The sequence below is a fragment of the Phyllosticta citriasiana genome (genome assembly GCF_038021145.1).
Source record: "Phyllosticta citriasiana strain CBS 120426 chromosome Unknown IWZ02scaffold_17, whole genome shotgun sequence".
Taxonomy (NCBI): Eukaryota; Fungi; Ascomycota; class Dothideomycetes; order Botryosphaeriales; family Phyllostictaceae; genus Phyllosticta; species Phyllosticta citriasiana.
In genome coordinates, this window is record NW_027117294.1 from 313,214 (window position 1) to 333,191 (window position 19,978).

The following is a 19,978-nucleotide window of genomic DNA, read 5'->3' on the forward strand; positions in this document are numbered from 1 at the left end:
TCGCGGCATTTTCTACACAGGCGTTTCCACTTTTAGCACAGGCGCATGGTCTGCAGAATCAAGAATTGACAGTGTTAAAATGGGGCGTGTGCTGACCTGCTCCGACCCCTCTCCACTGCTTTCACTATACAGCTCTTGTGTCCCGAAAAGCATCTAAGAAGCCGCCTCCTACTTGATTTTTCCTTCTCCTCCTATCCCACCAGGCTAAGTGATCATACTATATTCTCACTTGGGATTCCGACAAGAGCAAGAGGGAATGGCAAGACTTTTGTATACGTTGAGAAACAGAAAGCAACCCGTCCAGACCAAACACGCAAGCACAACAGGCTTTCACAGCATCTTGAACAACTGAATGATTGGATTGGCAAAGAAAGATAAAAATGAGGCTGAATGCTCTTACTTCATGCCTGCAAAATCTGGGTCTGGTCCTGCATTTTGTCTCTTTTCATCATACCAGCCCAGGAGTCGTGCCAGATAGTCGCCAAACAGGCCGAGAGCGATGCCACCGCCGGTAAACCAGCACCCATGTCTAAACCACCACCAGCAGTTTCCCATCTCCTTCAGCTTGACTCTCCAGATCATGGTACCAAGCGTCGCGATTGCGCTGCCACAGCTGCCAATGTAGAAGATCGGGCCGGCGCCCACAGCCGCTCCAGCGGCGGCGAGCAAACCAACTTGGACGGCTGCCAGGCCAGCAAGCACAGACTTGGTGTTTCTCTCGTGCGCAAGGGCAATCGACTTGATGCCAGCTTTGACGTCATCTTTGATATCCATGTGCGCATAAATCATGTCGTAGAGAACCGTCCAGGCAATGTTGCTCGTGTACAAACATGCAGCGGCTTTGAAGGCGGCTGTGTCTGAAAGCAAGTCGATACCCAGTGCTGGAAATCCCATGATGGCACCCCAAGAAAAGGTCAGGCCGAGAACAAATTGTGGATAGTAGGTTACGCGCTTGGCCAGCGGGTAGGTAGCGACGAGTGCAAGAGACGGGACGCCGTAGTAGAGGCAGTCAAAGGGAAACTGGAGCAGCACGGCGAGACCCGTCAGTAGCTGGCCGCCAGTAAAAATGACTGCTTGCTTGGGCGTGACGGCACCCCGGGCAATGGGTCGAAGTCGCGTTCTTGCGACGTGTGGGTCCAAGTTGCGATCCCACAGGTCGTTGATGGTGCAGCCGGCACCGCGCATGACAAGGGCGCCAGTCAGGAACAGCATCGTGGTGCCCACTATCGTTGATGGTGGAGTGATTGGCGTGGCATGAATTCCAGCGAGAAGCGTACTGAACAGACAAGGAAAGAAAAGATAGTAGGTTCCGACGGGCTTGTCGAGGCGGACCAGCTCGGCATACGGTATTACGGACGGAGGGAAATATGAGAGGAGGCCACTTTTCGGTGCTTCGTACGCTGAAAGCGGCGGATCATGCTGAGATTGGACTTGTTGCAAACGAGCACTGTTTTGGGTACAAAAGACTCGTGATATAACATCTCGCCTATCACCGCGCTTCGATGCTGAGGTTGTGCGGCTGCGAAAGTTTAGCCCCCTGGATAGACACCTTGGCCGCTCCCGGAGTGTCCGTGGGGCCAAGTCCACATTTCGGCCAGCTAATCGCAGCGAGCCCAACCGTGATGAGCAACTTGAGATTGAAGTAAACATGACGGAAAAGAAAAAAAATTGAAAAGTCGTTTCCGGATGTCGAAACAACAGTCTCCCCCTACGCACAGTGATTCTGGAATACAGCAGACCGCTCAGATGGGGCCGATGGTTACACCAAATGCCGAGGATATCCGGTTGGCTTGAGTATCGTAAACAGGACGTGGTGTTGAGGTTATGTTGAGAGGAAAATGTCGTGGCCTCGACGGGAAAGCCGCTAACGCGAACTCTGGGGAGGCCCTTGCACGCGGAACGTAGGTTGATGCGACCACCAGCCGGCCGCGTCCACTACCGACTATCTCTCTGCTCTTCGTCCTTTCTCACAACCCCACCGGATTCCTCGGAAACTGTCCTCTGCGCTCATCTTCGCTCCTTCCACGCGACACAACTTCACTCCGCAAAGACCCTCTCAATCATGAAAGCTTGGACCCGCGCGTTGCGAACGAAGCTTTGATCTTCTCCAGCTCACCTCAACCGCTTCCTCTCTACCATGCCTGCGCAGCGCCCCCGCGCGACTTTTGAGCCGATCCCTCCCGACTTCGACGTCCGCGAAGTCGTCGAAAACACTGAGAACTTTGAATTCGTCACATCCATCAGTGTCGAGGAGATTCAGAAGCAGGGAATCGACCAATTCGAGAAGCTCGTGCTCGTCTACGTTGTGGGTGGGGGCAGGCCGCTCGTGATCGAAGGCTTTGACCAGATTTTGGACCCATGGACGTTTACTCCGGGCTGGTTGGACTCCAACTGTGGCAAGAAAGGTAAGTTCGTGCACTCTGTGCCGTGCGCCATTCTGACTCTGACTAGTTGAGAATGCGCGCGACATCACCAAACAAGAGGATATCCCTCTTACGATCAGTCACTACCTGAGTAACATGCCCCGTCTCACCAACCAATACTTTGAGAGACGAGACAACTACAAGGACAAGAGTCGCCAGCGCGTTTACCTCAAGGATATTGATTGCCCCAAGGTCTGGCAAGAAAAGCTGAAAGAATACATTCCGGGCGGTGTCTTCTACCTCAACGAAACCATCGGTGAAGTTGGCGGCCCAGGTGCCGTTGATGAAGGCACCAGTGCGAAGGGTAGGAAAAAGGGCCGCGGAATTGCGCGTGCAGGCGACTTGATGAGTAGTCTGCCTGAAGAGATGAGGGCGGAAAACCTCATGTGCTACATTGGTCACGAGGGAACCTACACGCCCGCCCACAAGGAAATGTGTGCCTCTCTCGGTCAAAATATCATGGTCAACGCCTCCGGGACCGTCGGTGAGGATGGAAAGCCGGAAAGGCCGGGGTCCTCGATCTGGTTCATGACGGAGACGAAGGACCGACACACGGTTGCCGAGTACTGGCTCTCAGTGTTGGGCCATGATATTGAAGTTGAAAAGCATTTTGCACAGGTTGCGGCATGGAAACGCGCCCCGTTCAAGACGTATATACACGAACAGAAGCCTGGCGATTTCATCCTCATCCCTCCGCTCGCCCCACATCAAGTTTGGAACCGCGGGACGCGCACAATGAAGGTCGCGTGGAACAGGACGACCGTCGAGACCTTGGAGATGGCCTTTGATGAAGCATTGCCCAACGCCCGCATGGTGTGCCGAGATGAGCAGTACAAGAACAAGGCCATCGTCTACTACACCCTGCTAAAGTACTCGGCACTACTCAAGCAAGCCAAGACGCAGAGCGAGGCCAACCCCCAGCAGTTCGAAGAATTGCATCGGAGCACCAAGGTAAAGCAAGTCAAGCGCGATTTCAAACGGCTCCTGCAGCTGTACAAAAACATCTTGCTTTCGGAAATGTTCTCGCCAGACTTGCCGAGGGAACATCCCGAGTTCATGCCCTTCGAGTCATTTGTCACCTGCGCGTACTGCAGAGGCAACATCTTCAATCGCTTCTTGACTTGCAAGTCCTGCGTCCACGGATTGGGCACTGAAATCGAAGAACCCTACGACATCTGTATGGACTGCTATGTCATGGGTCGGAGCTGTTATTGTATTTCAGATCTCAAGTGGGTCGAGCAATGGCGATGGAAAGACCTTCTCTTCAAATATGAAGAGTGGCGTCAGCAAGTCCTTGAAATCGAAAATGGTCGCCTGACGGAGACGACGCCACTTCCATTGTCCGAAGAACGACGCTCGTTGCAAAAGAAGACGTTGGCGCAAATATGTCAAGAGCAGTTGAGAACGAGGCCGTGGGTAGACCCCAACGGTCCTAACCCGAAGGATGACGAAGACAAGTCGGACGAGGAAATCACTGTCAACGACGACGGCACGGTCCGCAAGACAGCCAAGAAAAAGTCAAAGGCGTATTTGGCAAAGACTGCATCGTGTCACGTGTGTTTGAACCGTCATCCAAAATGGAAAATGGCCAAGTGCACCACCTGCGACTTATGGTTTTGCTATGGCGCGCTGTTCCGGGCGCACGACTTGATGCCCCAAACCGTTATGGAGAATCCGCGATGGCAATGCCCACATTGTCAAAAGGTGTGCAACACTGGAGCGTGCAGGAGAGACCCACGGCAGAGACCATACGAGCCGAAAGGAACGCTCTTGGGCCATGACACCAAGAAGGTTGCAGATGCTCGAAGCACTGAGGCTCTTGTCGACTTTTCTGTTTCGAATCTCAACTGGATTCGAGACGAGGATGAAGCAAGACTAGAACGGAGAAGAGCAGAAGCGGATCTCGACAAGCTAAATCAGGATCAGCGTCTCGCAGATGAGCACGAGGAGCTGGAGGAGCCCACTCAAGTGGTATATGCCAATGACGACGAAAGCTTTTTGGATCCAGCCCTGAGATCTGGTCCGTCGGCGAGCCAAGCTTTGCCTGGCCCGTCCCAAATGCTGGATGACGCGAGGGCTAATGGTATCGAGTCCCCCCCATTCATGTCGCAAGGGGACGGCGATTGCGATACGCTCAATGTGCCTCAATCTGTACAGTATCAAGACGAGTACATGGGCATGAATGGCTATGCCGACGCTGAAGATGACGGTTTCCCCGACTTGCCACGCAAGCGACACCATGACGGCGATGACCCAATCAAGCTGACTGCAAAACGGCAAAAGACTAGCAAGGGAGACAAGAAGGCGAAGCAACCTGTCAATGACGCGACAAAGCAATATCTCAAGCAAATGGAAAAGAAGAGGCTTGAACAAGCAAGAAAAGAAGGCCGATTCATCCACTTGCTTGGCAGAATGAAAGGACGTCAACAAATTGTGACCCTGCGCCTGCCCTCAGAGAGACTTCAAGAATTCAAGCAGAAAGAGTTGGAGGAACGGCGCCGCCAGCGTTCACGACCCGCTGGTGCGGGCGAAAATGGGGCGTCCGATGTTGCTATTCTGCAGTCCGATGTTGCAGACAAGAGAAAGCAGCCTACCACTACAACCGCCACAAAGCTGAAGAATTCGAACAAGGCTCGGATCGCCCTCGAAGACGATGACGACTATGACAGTCGTCGTCGATCAAAGTCAGGCAAGAAAAAGACAAGATACGAGGAGATTGACATTGGCTCTGGCGACGAAGAGGAAGAGGAGGACGACGACGACTACTATGCGCCACGGCAACGCAACCGACGCGCGCGTGTGCGAGGTGACGATGAACTTGTGGAACTACCGGACAACTGGCGCGATGGCACGCGACGTCGAAGAACCGTGGGCGAGCACCCAACCACCAACGGAGCCCAGGTTCGTCCCCCGGGCACCAAGCCAGCGCGGGCGAGCACCGGTAACATGTCAATCAACATGAGTAGCGACGATGGCCAAGACTCTGAGGCCGAGAACGGCGAGGCATCTGAACTCCCAAAGACTGCTCCCATGGCCCCTGTGGCACCCATGTTCCGTCCGCAAGCTCAGGCAAAGCCTGTGGAGAATAAGGAGACCGAGGCCCAGAGGGTGCGCCGTCTTGCAGAGGCGGCCATGCGCGAGCAAGAGCTTAAGAAGCAGGCCGAGGAAAATCTCCGCGCAAAAATGCAAGCTGCCGGCATCACTGAGGACAGTGAGGTGGAGTCTTCATTGTCTCCTGAGGCTACCAGGACAGCTCCCCCGCCCTCGCACAAGGTTAGCATCATGGACCGCCTAAACGGCAAGAAAGTCAAGATTGTCTCTGGCCCGACTTCAAAGAGCACTACGTCGAAGAATTCAGCTGCATCGTCGCCCGCCCCGGCACCGCGGACCGAGACTCCCTCGAGCGGCTTTACTCCCGTCAACAAGCCAGCCTCCATGCTCAAGACCACCGTCCAATACCCCGACACCGAAAGCGAGGACTATGGCGAGGACATTCCGGCCCGACCTGCGCAGCCTGCGGCAACAAACGGGAGTAGCGAGAGCGATGGCGTTGATGACGACGGTGAAGACATCCCGGCGAGGCCCAAATCGTCGCCAGCCGCGAAGTCGAGCGCAAGAGGTGGCAGAGGTGGTGCGCGCGGCCAAGGCCGGGGTCTAGGTAGAGGCAGAGGCAGAGGCAGAGGCAGAGGCGGTGCGTCGCGTGTTAAAAATGCTGCATAGCATTTCCTTCGCTTTTCGTCCTTTCCGGTGTTGGCAAGGCTGCCGTAGCTGACAGGGAGGTCCGGTGGCTCTCCTTTGATCCGGTGGTTACGTCTTTTTTGAAGGGGTCAGTAAGTCCGCGTCGCATGAAGAGGTTACGTTCGATGGGTTTGAGGTTTCGAGGCTACGCTACCGGTGACAGAAAAACAAACTCGAATTTGAGACGTTCTTGTGATTGCTTATCTACTGTGCTGGTTTGTCTTTTGCTACATCTTTCCCTCCTCCGTCTGCCGGGCGAGTTTGCAGTGCTCGTGCAGGTCTGGCTGATGGGGTTCAGTGTTCCCGTTTGCGCTCTTGCCAGCGCAAGTAAGCTATTCTTCCCTGGACATTTCTCTTGTGTACCAGCTAATCCGAAGCATTAAGGCTCGATACCTTAACCAGGGGGCACCGTGCGCTCTATTTCCTGTCCTCTGAAGCCCACGGATTGTATTGAAGGCCAGGCGTAGTACCTTGGAGTTGAAGTACTCGCGGTCGTTGAGCAAATCGGTGAGCTAATTTTTTTGGCAAGGCTTTTGGTCGACTTATTGAGCAGCAGGTAGGCACCCGCGCCCCGAAGGCATGGGCAACCTGGGACAATTTTGCAACGCCATCGTGGTCGAAATGGCATAGTGTTGCATCCTTTGCTACCAGGTTTACTCTGTGGCTTGGTCTTGGGCGCTTCTAGGGACCAAGCGGGGAGTTCCAATTCCATCCCACTCGAGACGCATCGATCTCAAATCCGCTTTCTTGTTGTTGTCCGGAGTTGGTAGCGCCTTCTTGACAGTGAGTTCTCTGATCTCGTGTTGCAGCGCTTCCGCTTTCGCTTTCCACATCTTGGCCTCCCTAGATTTTTCTCCTCCGCTGATCCTCTGTTGCCTGAGTAGCTCGCGCACGTGGTCCAGCTCCGCGTTCTTGATATCATATAGGTCGCTCCAGGCTTCGTCCATGGGAGAGTCCGTCGCTTCAATCCAGTCCTCTTTCTTCTGCAACTCCTGGAGCAGCTTGTTGATAAGCTCTTTATCCTTGGCCGAGTTGTCTCTCATTTGTTTCTTGGTTGCGCGCTCGGCATCCAACTGAGCTTCAAGATCGTTGTACTTGCGCTTGAGCTGCTTATGAGAGTCCTGCTCCACGCAGAGTTCCGCGTTTACTTGGGGGCCATCCTTCCACCGAGCCTTGAGATGGTCAAGTGCCTTGCCGTTCTTCTGGCGTTCGCCGTCCACGAAGTCGCGTTGGTATTTGGTAAATTCCCCGTGGAAGCGAAAATTGAACTTCTGCTCCTCGTCCTCTCGGACCTTTGTCCTTTCCTGCTCTAGCCTGGCTTCATACCCTCTCTTGAGCTTCTCATCCGCCTCTTCGAGCTGCTTATGGTACTGCTGTCTCAATGACTCTTCGAGTTTCATCCGCCATCGCTTCTGGACTCTCGTGTTCTGGGCATCCGGAGTCTCCTCTGGCTCGCTGGTGCCCGTTTGCGATTTTTCGGCCGGCGCCGCCATGGCTGAGGCTGTTGTCTTTACTTTGGCCAGTTCTTCGACAGTCAAGGCTGTTTCGGTGGCCCACTGCTCAATCTCAGGCTTCTCGCTCACGCGGCTGCGTTTTCGTGGGTGAAGTAACGCGTGTTGGCAGTGTCAGGAGTGTGAGAAGGAGAGCGTTAAGTGTTGTAGAGCGATGGCCGCAATGGCTTGTGTCGGCACTAGAGCTGAGTCCTGCCGCATTGCCTGTTCAAGTGGATATCAAAATGTCATCGCCATTCACTTAGTGACGTTCCCCGACTTCTCGGCGTTCCCGTGTTGCTCTTTGGCACTGCGCCGGGAACGTGAAGTGGTACTGCGCCGAGAACGTCGCCTAACCAAATTTACCAACTTTCCGTTCGGGGAAGGGCGTCGCGGGGCCTTCTTTCCCGTCCACCATAAGACCTCAACCGCTTCTTGTCTACCTGCATTTCCGCTGAGAGTTGCGCCCTCTCCCGTCGTTTCAACGCCCGCCAGCGCCAGGAACTACCTTCCGCTACTCCTCAGTCGCCAATGGATTCTCTCAAGGATGGAACGATGCAGGCTGAAGTCGAAGAGCTTCTCGCTGGCACAGAGACGGGAGATTACGTGTCCAAAGACCGCTTCAGCAAGGCCATGAACGTCATCAAGAGGCTCCAACAGGAGATCTTGCGCAAGAACTACAAGCTGGCGAAGGCTAAAATCGATTACAGTTTCGAGCAACGAAACGACCCTGCGACCCCCGTCGATTCTGTTATGGAAAGGCTCCATGAACAAGAGACCGATCCTGTAGCCTCTACTACTTCTCGTTCCGACACGCGTCGCAGGCAAGAGACCTCGAAAGCTTCTCTTCCGGATGCACGCCACGACCTCGAAATCAATGCTGCCTCGATGGCTTCTCGTACTGACACGCGTTACAGCCTGCGCAGTCGACCTAGCCCACACCAGAAGCCTGAGATGGCTACTCAGCCTAAGGAACAAGAAGACAGGGAGCGTCACCTGCCGCCTATTCCTGCTTCTGCCTTCATCGTTCAGGAAGACGAGCTGAGGGAGCGCCTTCGCAATGTACATTCCCCATAGTAGCCTTGTCTGGGCGATTTGCTGATTCGACGCAGGCTGCCGGTGGAAACCGCATTCGTCATGTTCGTCAGCAGGTGGATGACCTCCCTCACGGCCGTACCGCGATCTTGATGACTGGAAAATGCGAGGCCATCGACATCCTCCATCGTCCCTCTGGAGGCTCTGGTTTGATTCTTCAGCTGGCTGGCCTACGTCAAAAGACTCCCTGTGACCGTTGCTGCAATGCTGGTTCCTTGGGTCGTCCTTTTGTCGGCTGTCGCGCTGTCCCCGGTTTCTTCGGTGGCGCCTGCGCCAACTGCATCTACAATGATGAGAAGCAGCATTGCAACTGTTCCTCGTTCGATCCTTCTGAGGAGCCCATGACAGCCGATGAGTATATCAAGTCGCGTGCCGAAGACAAGGAGGTGGATGAGGTCGAGGAGCACATCTCTCGTCTGGAGGCTATCAAGAAGGCTGGCAACGCCAAAAACGCTGGTACTTCCACGGCGCGCGCATCCCGTTCGAAGCCATCGTGGCTTCCAACTGCTAAGAACATTGACAACACTGGAGACAACGATGTGGAGATTGAAGATGAGAAAAGCCCTGGAGACAACGATGACGGAGTCACTCGCAAGAGGAAGAGGCAGGGAGTAACTGTGAAGATCCCAGGTATGCAGGACAGGAAATCCTGAGAGAGTAAATACCTGAGAAACCAAAGTTTTAGACTAACGATATGTGCAGCGACGAAGATCCACAAGCGTTGAGGACTCCTCTTTTATTCAAGTCTGACTTGGCAAGGCTAAAATCGGACACAAAGCAACGACATTAGCTTGAGCAGGAACCAGAAGAGTAGAAGACTTGAAAAAAAGCCGGCGACATTGGCGGAGGGCTTCTCAATCGGAGATGGTCAGCTAGGATCGGTCTTGCTTTCGATTGCGGCCTCGCAGGGGCGTTAGGACAGCACCGGTAACTCCAGATTTTGCATGCAATTTTTCTCGATCGAGTCTCCAGGTGTCCATCGGAGCCCAGCCGAGCAAGACTTTGGGCTGCAGATGATGATGTGGGGTAGTCGCCTCACGCTCGCTTGCTCCTGGCTTCCCCTGTTGTCGCTTGTGTGAAACCGGACACTGTAGCCATGAGAGTATTGCAATCACGATCCAATGATACGACAAAGTTGCCTTCTGTGCGGCTCTTTCAAAGAATTCTGCAAGCCTGCCCGCTGGCCTGCCGCTGCTGCCGCCCAAAAATTCCTCTCTTTTCAATACTTACAGTCATTGATGAGCTCCACCACAGATTGACAAGAATGGAGAGGGCCATGCGAACAACCAGAAGGAAGCAGACTGATTGCAGCAATAGGTGAAACTTCACTACTCAAGAAGCTTGCGTGCATTCTCAGTCTTCAGCCTTCGTCAAATACCAAGATGTTGACTGTAAACACTTCGACATTACGCAAGACCGATTTCATTGGACCACACAAAAGGAGCCTCACTTTAGAAGGCCCTGATAGGTGTAATGTACAATGAAATCGCCGGTTCTGGGAACTCACCAGCAGTTTCAAGCATCAAGCGTTTAGAAATCAGGTTTTGATCTCTGCCTCGGGGCTGTGCCTCATCGCCTACACGAGGAACAAAGGTTTGATCTGTGCGTCTTCTCACCAAACCCGCTATTGTTCGGGCACGCCTCGCTTATTCTGCCTGGTGTCGCTATCTGGGCGGGCTCTCGTGCATGAAGAAAGACCACGGATTGTTTCCAAGGCTCGATTGGGCTCAGAGATTGGTTCCCCGCTGCTGTACGCCATCCTGACGCGCAGTAGTGCAGTATGCATTATTTCAGGTCGCCCATGAGTATGAGTGGTACTGACGAATAGAATTTACCCACGACCTTGAGCCTTGTTCCCCGGCCCGGTGGAGCCGCTGCTGGGCGTTCGATCTTTCTTCACGATATAATGGATCCGCCGAGGCGAGTGAGACCAACGTCATTACGCAAAGGAGCAGGGGCTGCCTCTATGTTAAGTGTCTCTCCTGCTTAACTATGGCCCCGCTCACTCAGAGGAAAAGACGATGCGGTGACAACACACAGCCACCGTCGCCACGCCAGCCTTGCCCAGACGCTCTCCCAAGTCTTGTGGAGGCAGTCGGGACATCAGTATGTATGCTGACGTCTTTTCGTGGCCGTGATGTGAGGCTGTCTTGAGCTGTTCCAGACGCCTGTGAGGAAATCTAGGTGGAAGCGCTTCAAAGCCGTCATCAGACCCGTCCAGGGGTTCAGGGCCAGAAAATCTCAGGTCTGTCTCATTCAACCATTGACTTTGAGCAAAAAAACAGCCGTTGTTGGATACCAGGTAACATAGATGTGTAACTAGAAAAGGTCAGATTTGTGGCAGCGGACGCTCCAAGTTCTTGACCCTTCTCCCGACGGTGGCCACAAGGGCAAACATGCTGCCACTGCCCGCTTCAAGCCTGACTGAGCTCGCAACTTCGCCCGTCAATCTTACCTGACCCGCATCAATTTTGACCGCAGTCGCGTCAAAGCTCTGCCCGAGATCCTGATGACTGTGCCGGAAGAAGCATTGTCGGCTGCGTCGATTAAAATTCTGGAGCGATGGCACTCCACATGCCGGCCAACAGATCTCCATGAAGCGGCGAACGTATCGATGCAACTTCCTCGTCGTCGACGAAGACGCCGATTTCGACCTCGTCATAGTCCTTTGCACGATCCAGGACGAGGGCCTCGCACTGCGTGACATGTTTGATGACTTTTACGCCCTCGACGGCATGAACCAGGGCGGCTTCATACTCCGCCATCACGCCGTCGGAAGTACGTTTGCCGCGATTGCGGCTTCCCCCATTTCATGTGATGACGTGCCGTCTTTAGGAGAGTTCCGCGAGGAAGCACGACGCATTCAAAAAGAAAGACGAGACCGATACAAGCAGATTCAAAACGATGCCGGGCACGCATTGGGAACTCATTCGAATGACTGCGCGCAGTGTGGGGTCGCGAAGTGTGCTCATTATGGGCAGACTGTCTCTCTCTGCGTCCGATCAGCGGACTTGTGCGTCTGTCTTGAAGCCACATCAGCTTATACGAAGAACCGTGAACGTGCTTTTATATACACACTCCTTGGGTTTTGGTATTTGGATTGGCTTTCCAACCTTGCCCGGGAATGGCTCGATGAAAATTTGGGGCATCTGGATTGTTCGTGCTGCGATGTGCAGCCATTATGGTTTCATGGAAGATTGAGGTCCAGCGGGAATACTTACTTGGGTGCAGGCGCTGTTCGCTATTGCAACGCATCCTTCTTCTTGAGACGAAAATTTCCGAGGTACAGCTATGCCAGCAAACGGCGGCTTCTGATTGACAACTGTGGTAGAAAACGAACGCTTTTTGAATGCGTATAGCCCAGAGCCTACCATTTCTCTCGACGCTCCCTATGGAGGCAAAATTGTCTCTGCAAACGCTGATCCAGGGTCAATTTGTCACACATCGAATTCAGGCCCTAAGTGATGACTCGCCGGTTCCCGGAACCCTCATTCGGGGTGGGTCTGGTTAGCTCATGTTGAATGCGTGGGTTTGTCCGCGCAATCCGCAGCGTGTCGTAAGAAGCTTGTGGAATGTCCAAAAAGATAAAGTAGGATTTCGCGCCAATGAATATATATGCTGAACGGAGAACGACAAAGAACTTACATTGGGGCAAAAGCCCCAATGTTGTATCCGAGCATCCACAGCAACCATCCTTAACGAGTGATGGTCGTTGTTTCCTTCCATGCGTACCGATCCCTTCAGGAGAGATATTGATTATTTTCCATCGAAACAGTCGTACATCGTACGCATACTTGGACGGTCAGTATCAAAGCTAGTCAGGGGGGCAAGGGGGCACAGACTTACGGGCGCCTCAATTCGGAGCTATATCATTCTCTTCAGCATAATCTTCCGACAACGCAATGTCGAAAGCAAAGTTTTCATTTTGGACAATAAGGAAGCGAGTGGCACGGGTTTGGTATGAATTTTCAGACGACCAAGTCAGGTTCACGAAGCCCTGAGTGAACACCTTCCACACGTTGATCGTAAAGGGCCCATGCACCTCGTGGTGGCTCCACATCGCTCTCAAGCCGGACAACTCCATCAGGTTGGGCGAAATGAAGTTGACTTCGTCGTCCGTCTTGATTGCCGACAAGCGCGCTAATCGCGTTTGGTTGCGACCCAGGCAGGTCTCGCAAGTGAAGCCACGCTGTTTGCGGTGGCTGCTCGTGTGAAATGAATCTCCTCTATTGCGCAAGAGTGATCAGCTTTTTATCTACAAGATTCTGATGAGCTTGATCGCGATGCTGGACTGGCGCATTACCTCTCTTCACGGAAACATGAGAGCGCCGATGCGGCCATCTCCAGCGTTTTGCAATCATGGCGCTCTCATGCTTGCGGGGCTTCCCAATTTTTTTTCCAGTACTTCCACCATCACATTCTGCCTTTGGACTGGATCATATGCGCACCTTTCGATGGAACCGTGGAATTCTAAATCTCCAATTCTTTCGGCTGTAACAGGCTGTCTGTGTCTGTGTATCTGTCATCCAGTCTGTGGTTCGTGGATGCAGCGTCAGTTGTCGGTATGACCGACAACGGCACCGTCATTTGACGGTATGATTGAAGAGAGTTTGGAACAACTTGAAGATGATTGGTCTCTTGAGAATGGAGAATACTTGGTCAAGGAGGAAACGGTGTTGACGGCTGGAGCGGTCTTTAATGTGCCGTTTCCGCCATGGCCGACCTGATGTGCATACATGCTATTGGATGAGAAAAAACGGGTTCTGATTGCTTCGCAGATGACGTGCATCTTAACGAAGTTGGAAGCTCTAGGGCGAGCGGGAAAGCCCTGTCAGCCTCGTTCAAAGTGCTGCAGACGCCAAAGTCAAGCCATTATCAGCGATGGCGCAAGGCTCGCTCCAAGACATTGATGTGTGTCCATGTGAGGATTTATCAGCACAATAAGCGCATATAAGCCCTGCTTTGTGTTACGTTGGCTTCTGGAGTTTTGTACAAAGACAAACCTCGCTGGATGACTTGTTAGAGACAGCTTGTACCTGTACAGAGCTCCGTCCTTTTACAATTTATTCGCAGAAAACGTGTCAGACGCCTTCTTCGGCTGATTCCGCCTCATTATTCATGCATCAGCCCCGCAAGCAACTGAATGTTGCCCTATCACAACCACAGTGATGCCTGGATTTGTTGAGAGCCTGGCGGAGACGAGGGTGTGGAATCAGACCAAAGCATTACCCACCGGAAACATCGGATTCGCGAGACCGGCGAGCGACGAATCAAAGTGCATGTATTTAATTCGACATGAATTTCGCCAGGTCAGGTAGCCAGGGGAGAAAGCATACTGCAACGTCGCAATGGAAGAAGCTCCAATTAACAGCGGCAAAAACGAGTACAGCGGTGCTGACACCCCAATCACACAAACACCGCCCAGAAGCACTAGCAACAAGCCCAGCGAAGGCAGTGGTAATGCACATGATCACGCCGCCGACGACCCTCCAGAGACGCTCTCAGACGTCAGATCCGCACTCCACAAAGCCAAGCGCCACGCACGCTGGCTGGCTCCACGGCTCGCTCTTACTGACACACATCACCCTCAAATTCCTACTCGAAAACCCCTCGCACGAACCCTTTCTGCCCTTGGATTACAGCAAAGACCCGCACGATTACCACAGCTTTGTCGACGGCACGATGTGGAAGGAGGCGATTGGAAAAATTCGGACTTTGTATGCTGAGCTGGAGAAGGAGCAGAGGCGTCGCATGGCTTTGGAGACGACGTGTCGGTGTTTGGAAGCGAGATGGAGACGTTTGGAGGAGATTGGGGCGGTGCCTGGGCCGTAGGGTGGAGGTGTGGGCGGTGGGTAGATGGTGGTTTTGGTTTGTAGTTGCAAGGGAAGGCGCTTTGTGAGAAAGTAGCGGTTTAGGCACAGCTGCCTGCCGGTAGTTTCGCAGACTGGATTTCACTCGTGGACAAGACAGTCTTCTTGTGTAGAAGACAGAAGGTCGAGAGAGACGTTGCCATTCCACACGGCACAGTCAGTCTAGCTCAAATGCTTTACTTGAATTCCACTAGTGCCACGCGGAAAAACGACTCGAGACATTACATAGACTCTCACTCAAACGCGAAAGCCAAGTCGAGTCGGCGCGTGCAAGCCAGGCAGGCAATAACCAAAGCATGGATGAAGGCGCGCATGCACTGAAAAACAGACAAATGGACTCTAGCAATGCCGAGCAACAGCGCAAAAGAAGGACTGGCTGACCGATCGACCCGTCCGCCCACCCAGCCACCTACCGCGTCAAGAAACAGAGTAGGCCGAAAGAGAAAAGCATGACATGGCATCGGCAGCTCCAAGACATCATCACTGAACAAAGAAAACGCGGCCAAAACGACCACCCCCAGCCACCAAAACCCCCCTCTTCCTTCCCCCTGAGCCTGCCTACAACCTCACACTCGCACCCAACCCGTGCCCCACAAACCACACGCGCTCCTGCCAGCGGCCAACCTTCAGCCCGACATCAGCGCTCGCATTAAGGCGCAACTGGCCACCGAGCGCCTTGCGGACGGCCTCGTAGCCGACGCTGCCGAGACTCCAAGCGACGGGCAAACGGGGGGATTCGGAGAGCCCAGGGGGCACGGCGAAGGGGAGGTCGTATTCGATGCGGCCGACGGGGTTGGTGTGGTACAGGGCGGTCGCGTTGAGGTAGGTTACGTAGAGTGTTGTGGCGCGGAGAGGGGAGGCGAGGGTGAAGATTGCGGTTGAGGAGAGGAGGTGCATCTGGTGGGGTTGAGTGAGTGAGTGAGTGACGGAGAGGGGGGGTTTCGAGGGGGAGGGGGAGCAGGAGGGTTAGGTGCAGGAAGGGAGACAAGATAGACGTACCGTCGCGCCCCTGATGAAATGCGGGCCATCGTCACCACCCAGCTTCGGCGTCGCCAGCTTGACGCCCATGGGCGACAGGGCGTAGCCTAGCGACGGCAGCGCCGGTATCGTCGCGTTGTGGGTTTTGAGCTCGAGCGTTGTGTTCCAGCCTGTCCACACAGCACAACATCAGCACACCATCAAATTCAACCTACACATGTGACCTGTCACATAACACAGCATGACCATGACGCCGCCCAACCCCGGACGCAGGGCATGTGTTGATGGATGGACGGGAGATCGACAGAATCACAACGTACCTGACAGCCACTGCGACAACAACTCCCTCCCGACAGCCTTTCCGTCGCCGCCACTCATGCCCGCCGGATCCCACACCGCCTCAACCAGGATATTCGTGTTGTTGCCCGGTCCGATAGCCAAGTCATGCGCCGTGACGTGCCCCATGACGGTGCCATTAGTCAGGATGAAGATGTCGGCGTAGGGAACGTCGGCCGAGTATTTGGTCGGGTTGGTGAAGTTGACGTGCGCCGTCATGCGGATCGAGTCGGGCGTCGTCTCGACGATGCTTAGGTTGCCGATCTGTGGCGAGAGATGGGAGAACGGACTGTGACCGCTGCCGCCGCCGCCGGAACCGATAGCTGTCGCGGCAAAGAATGTCAGATGTGTGGTTGAACAATGACGTCTGTTGTATTCTAGGCTTCTACGGAGAAAAAGGATAGAAAAGAGATTCGTGACGGCGGAATGAAAGGAAAAGTCTAGAGTGACCCACGTTTGACTGGCACGACGCCCTTGGCCGGAATCTTTTGAATCTTGAACGAACCCAGCCCAGTTACCATTTCTACATCTACCTCTGCCTTGACACTCAACACCAAACTCTCCTTGCCCAATAACAACGCCTGAACGACTTTGGTGAATTGGTCCTCGTCGGTGATGAAGAGTGGAGCATTCTTGACTTCAGACTGCACCAAGAGACCAGTTTCATTCTTGCCGTGGACGCGCGTGGCATTTGCTGGTTGCCACTTGTTGAGATCGAGATATCCGAGCTTCTTGCCTTGGTAGAAAATGTCGGCGTCCGCGCGAACCTTGTCAACATTGATGGGCAAGTTCATCTGCTCGGGCAATCCCACGAGCGCCTTGACTTTGGCGTCGATACGCGGTTGCGCCTCGGGTGTCCCGGGGTCGGCACTAACGCTCGGCAGGCGAAAGTGAACGTCGGAAAGCGAAAAATTCTTGAGCAAGTTCTGGGGAAGCTCGCGGGGGAATGGAACAGGAACAGTAATGTCGGACATGAGGTCGGTGATCCACCTGGGCGTGTTGACGTCGGGCGAGTCGGATCCTCGGACGTAGACCTTGGGGTCCTCGCCGTGAATGTAATCATTAATCAACAAGTCTAGGGGCGACTTTTTCTTTCCAGGGCAATTTTCCATGAGCTCGTCTGGGATCTGTCTAACAACACCAGTGACATTGACTAGGACATTTGTATAGGGAGAAATTGAGATAGGATCTGTTATGGCATCAGCGACCATGATGTACGGATCCTCGGGTTCGCAATTGGCGACGAGTATTCCAAATCCAAGCGCGGGAACGGTAAGATCCAAAGGAAACTGATTGTCGGCCGAAAGGCTTACGAGAGCCTCCACGCCCTTGCGGGCATCTGGCAGTATCTTTTCGTGAACCTTGAGCCCCTCTATTTCGTAGGCTGGGACCGAAGGAATTGCATTGCCTGTGGCCAAGGCACTGTTAGTAAATGTCTGGCATTAGCTTTCCCCCCTCCGAAAACAAAACAGGGTGGACCTCACCTCCAAACACAAACAACTCTTGGATCGACGTAGTGCCGAGCGGAAAGATGCCTGATTTCAAAGGCACCTGCGCATTGCCCTCCACCTTGAGTTTGCTCAGACGGCCATGCATCCAGTCGTTGGCCATGTCTCGGACGCTGTCAAAAGAGCCCGGCTTGAGATCCGCCACAAAGTCGACGTGTGTCGTGTGGCCGTTTCTGATGTCCACTCTGAGTGGCGGTATTATCGCAGAGCCCACGACGTCGCTGCTGTAGTCGGGCAGCACCACTTGCACCTTTGTCTCGCCGCTCTGCACACTTCTCGCCAACCACGTCCCGAAGCGGCCAAAGTCCCGCACCGACTTGGTATCCACTCTCGAGGCGTCCATCTTGAAGTCTCCCTGTACGCGGACCGATACGCCTTCGGGCGTCAACGACTGGAAGCTCAGGCCCGTCGGCTCAAAGACGACGGCTTCTTTGGCGTATTGTTCGACGGCGGCGGGAGCAAAGAAGCCCACCACCATGATGAGAATGACGAGCAGGCATAGTATCAATAATGCGACGAGGCTGGGCCACCGCGTCTTGCGTTCCTCGGTGTCGCGTCGGAGGCAGCCCAACAGTGACCAAGCAGCTTGGGAGCGGGTGGGGCGTTGTATCGTGTCGTCGTCGTCGTCCTCTTCGTCGGTCCTCTCGTCGCGGGCGAGCAGAGGGGTTTGTTCGGTATCCTCATCTTCCGGCGGCGGCGGCTTGCGCGTCGAGTGTTTTGACTTGGCAGACATGGTCGAAGCTGGTCTGGAGTTTGGGGTTGCGGTTGAGCCCCACGGGGTATCGGACATGGCGGGTTATGCGGTGGAAGCGAGGGAAGATGGAGGCAGCGATTCTACAGCATCCTCTGGGGGCGATAGACGAGGCCAGCTCCGTACAGCCAAGGGTGGATCGAGAGTGAGGTTGGGGAGAGACGGCGCAGCAAGAGGACGACTAGTAGTTGACTTGAGACTAGGAACGTGGTGCGGCAGCCTATCGGAAGAGGGCCGCTCGCGGGGAACGGAACGGAAGGCGTAGATCCTGGTAGTGGTAGGGCGAAATTCTGTCCGAGCGCCCCAACTTCTCTCGTCACCTTCGCGACTGGCCGTTTGCAGCTTCCGAGGCGCCCTGGGTTCCTCGCTTGCCGTCTCATACTATCTTACCTCCAGCTCCTCTCCCGCCATGCCTCCCCTCCGCCTCTGTACTCCTGCTCTGCGCACCTTGACCAGGGCTCCCGCTGCTCGCCGCGGCTACTATTCCGCCAACGCGCCGACCAAACCGCCGCGCCACCTGCTGTCCATCGCGGACCTGACCCCGGAAGAGCTCACAACCCTCGTTCGCAATGCCCTCTCCTACAAGCGCTCCATCAAAAAGGGCAGTGTGCCCAACTCCATCAGAGGCGCATTGGATGGCAAGACGATCGCCATGACGTTTAGCAAGCGCAGCACGCGCACGCGCATCTCGACCGAGGGCGCAGTTGTCAAGATGGGCGGACACCCCATGTTTCTAGGCAAGGAAGACATTCAATTAGGTGTAAGCCATTGGCCTCTTACAATCGACTCGTCTAATCCACCCAGGTCAACGAGTCCCTCTACGACACGGCTGTTGTCATGTCCAGCATGGTTGCCGGCATTTTCGCGCGTGTTGGCCCTCACTCGGACGTCGCAACGCTGGCCAAGCACAGCAGCGTCCCCGTCATCAACGCGCTTTCGGACCTCTACCACCCTCTCCAGACCATCGCTGACTTCGTTACCATTTCCGAAAACTTCCTTTACGCCCCCCATTCAGACTCACTAGGCGCTGCGGGCCTCAAGCTCGCCTGGATCGGTGACGCGAACAATGTCCTTTTCGACCTGGCCATTGGTGCCGCCAAGCTGGGCGTTGACCTTGCCGTCGCTACTCCCAAGGGATACGAAATTCCCTCGTCGATTCGGGACCAGATTGCCGAAGCAGCGGCTGGCCCTGGCAGCGGTGGCGGCCGTCTGATTGAGACAACGTCGCCATCAGAAGCCGTTGCTGGCGCCAACGTTCTCGTCACCGACACGTGGGTTTCGATGGGACAGGAAGCCGAGGCGCAGAAGAAGATGGCAGATTTTGCCGATTTCCAAATCACAGAGGCCATGGGACGCGAGGGCGGCGCCAAAGACAACTGGAAGTTTATGCACTGCCTGCCGCGCCATGCTGAGGAGGTTGCGGACGAGGTCTTTTACGGTCCGCGCAGTCTCGTCTTCCCAGAGGCCGAAAACCGCCTGTGGGCCGCCATCTCCGCTATCCAGGCCTTTATTGTCAACCAAGGCGACATCCAGGTGCCTCTCGAGATCTCCAAGCACATGATCGGCCATGTCGAGGGCCAACACCCCGATACTCGCAGGGGACAAGCTATGAAAAGGAACATGAGCAAGCCCCCCACTAGGTTTTCTCCTAAGAGAGAACTCGCTCTTCAGACGGAAGAAAAGGCGCAGGAATGGTTCTTCAATGAATCAAAAAGCAGATGGTCCTAAGGAGTTGCTACTATTCGCGCATAGGAGCTAGTCAAAATTCTTCAGTTGCATCCAAAAGCTT

The 19,978-nt window shown here is 54.5% G+C and overlaps 7 protein-coding genes across 7 annotated transcripts; 4 read left to right on the forward strand and 3 right to left on the reverse strand.

The window, feature by feature from the left end:
• Nucleotides 1–16: 16 nt before the first annotated feature.
• Nucleotides 17–1,885, reverse strand: IWZ02DRAFT_409607 (putative para-hydroxybenzoate-polyprenyltransferase Coq2). The gene has a single exon (XM_066765701.1). It carries the CDS (start codon nt 1,648–1,650, stop codon nt 397–399), a length of 1,254 nt encoding a protein of 417 aa, XP_066618491.1. The 5' UTR covers nt 1,651–1,885; the 3' UTR covers nt 17–396.
• A 1-nt stretch (nt 1,886) lies between these two features.
• On the forward strand, nt 1,887–6,360 carry IWZ02DRAFT_485349 (uncharacterized protein). The gene is made up of 2 exons (XM_066769221.1): nt 1,887–2,405; nt 2,452–6,360. Exons 1-2 carry the CDS (start codon nt 2,138–2,140, stop codon nt 6,141–6,143), a joined length of 3,960 nt encoding a protein of 1,319 aa, XP_066618492.1. The 5' UTR covers nt 1,887–2,137; the 3' UTR covers nt 6,144–6,360.
• Nucleotides 6,361–6,441: 81 nt separating this feature from the next.
• IWZ02DRAFT_463298 (uncharacterized protein) lies at nt 6,442–7,984 on the reverse strand. Its single transcript, XM_066768344.1, has 4 exons — nt 7,046–7,984; nt 6,722–6,944; nt 6,546–6,668; nt 6,442–6,488 (listed from the first exon to the last, which is right to left on the reverse strand). Exons 1-2 carry the CDS (start codon nt 7,652–7,654, stop codon nt 6,843–6,845), a joined length of 711 nt encoding a protein of 236 aa, XP_066618493.1. The 5' UTR covers nt 7,655–7,984; the 3' UTR covers nt 6,442–6,488; nt 6,546–6,668; nt 6,722–6,842.
• A 198-nt stretch (nt 7,985–8,182) lies between these two features.
• On the forward strand, nt 8,183–9,471 carry IWZ02DRAFT_509944 (uncharacterized protein; the record flags this gene model as incomplete). Its single annotated transcript, XM_066770488.1, has 3 exons — nt 8,183–8,713; nt 8,764–9,376; nt 9,449–9,471. The coding sequence occupies 3 exons, from the start codon at nt 8,183–8,185 to the stop codon at nt 9,469–9,471; spliced, it is 1,167 nt and encodes a 388-aa protein (XP_066618494.1).
• Nucleotides 9,472–11,095: 1,624 nt separating this feature from the next.
• On the forward strand, nt 11,096–12,105 carry IWZ02DRAFT_509945 (uncharacterized protein; the record flags this gene model as incomplete). The annotated part of the gene is made up of 1 exon (XM_066770489.1): nt 11,096–12,105. The coding sequence occupies exon 1, from the start codon at nt 11,341–11,343 to the stop codon at nt 12,103–12,105; it is 765 nt and encodes a 254-aa protein (XP_066618495.1). The 5' UTR covers nt 11,096–11,340.
• Nucleotides 12,106–14,909: 2,804 nt separating this feature from the next.
• On the reverse strand, nt 14,910–18,454 carry IWZ02DRAFT_103462 (uncharacterized protein). The gene is made up of 5 exons (XM_066761286.1): nt 17,415–18,454; nt 16,385–17,338; nt 15,915–16,253; nt 15,616–15,764; nt 14,910–15,513 (listed from the first exon to the last, which is right to left on the reverse strand). The coding sequence occupies exons 1-5, from the start codon at nt 18,226–18,228 to the stop codon at nt 15,175–15,177; spliced, it is 2,595 nt and encodes an 864-aa protein (XP_066618496.1). The 5' UTR covers nt 18,229–18,454; the 3' UTR covers nt 14,910–15,174.
• A 55-nt stretch (nt 18,455–18,509) lies between these two features.
• On the forward strand, nt 18,510–19,976 carry IWZ02DRAFT_103473 (ornithine carbamoyl transferase precursor). Its single transcript, XM_066761287.1, has 2 exons — nt 18,510–18,949; nt 18,994–19,976. Exons 1-2 carry the CDS (start codon nt 18,599–18,601, stop codon nt 19,915–19,917), a joined length of 1,275 nt encoding a protein of 424 aa, XP_066618497.1. The 5' UTR covers nt 18,510–18,598; the 3' UTR covers nt 19,918–19,976.
• Nucleotides 19,977–19,978: the final 2 nt, after the last annotated feature.

What these genes read in the sequence shown, in the direction of transcription:
- IWZ02DRAFT_103473 (XM_066761287.1), top strand. Translation starts at nt 18,599, where the DNA reads ATGCCTCCCCTCCGCCTCTGTACTCCTGCTCTGCGCACCTTGACCAGG. An exon ending in AGGAAGACATTCAATTAGGT is followed by an intron (nt 18,950 to 18,993) that starts GTAAGCCATTGG and finishes TAATCCACCCAG; the next exon opens with GTCAACGAGTCCCTCTACGA.
- IWZ02DRAFT_463298 (XM_066768344.1), bottom strand. Translation starts at nt 7,654, where the DNA reads ATGGCGGCGCCGGCCGAAAAATCGCAAACGGGCACCAGCGAGCCAGAG. An exon ending in AGCTGGACCACGTGCGCGAG is followed by an intron (nt 6,945 to 7,045) that starts CTACTCAGGCAA and finishes CAGAGAACTCAC; the next exon opens with TGTCAAGAAGGCGCTACCAA.
- IWZ02DRAFT_103462 (XM_066761286.1), bottom strand. Translation starts at nt 18,228, where the DNA reads ATGTCCGATACCCCGTGGGGCTCAACCGCAACCCCAAACTCCAGACCA. An exon ending in GTTGTCGCAGTGGCTGTCAG is followed by an intron (nt 15,765 to 15,914) that starts GTACGTTGTGAT and finishes CTGTGTGGACAG; the next exon opens with GCTGGAACACAACGCTCGAG. An exon ending in ATTTCATCAGGGGCGCGACG is followed by an intron (nt 15,514 to 15,615) that starts GTACGTCTATCT and finishes CAACCCCACCAG; the next exon opens with ATGCACCTCCTCTCCTCAAC.
- IWZ02DRAFT_485349 (XM_066769221.1), top strand. Translation starts at nt 2,138, where the DNA reads ATGCCTGCGCAGCGCCCCCGCGCGACTTTTGAGCCGATCCCTCCCGAC. An exon ending in CTCCAACTGTGGCAAGAAAG is followed by an intron (nt 2,406 to 2,451) that starts GTAAGTTCGTGC and finishes GACTCTGACTAG; the next exon opens with TTGAGAATGCGCGCGACATC.
- IWZ02DRAFT_409607 (XM_066765701.1), bottom strand. Translation starts at nt 1,650, where the DNA reads ATGTTTACTTCAATCTCAAGTTGCTCATCACGGTTGGGCTCGCTGCGA.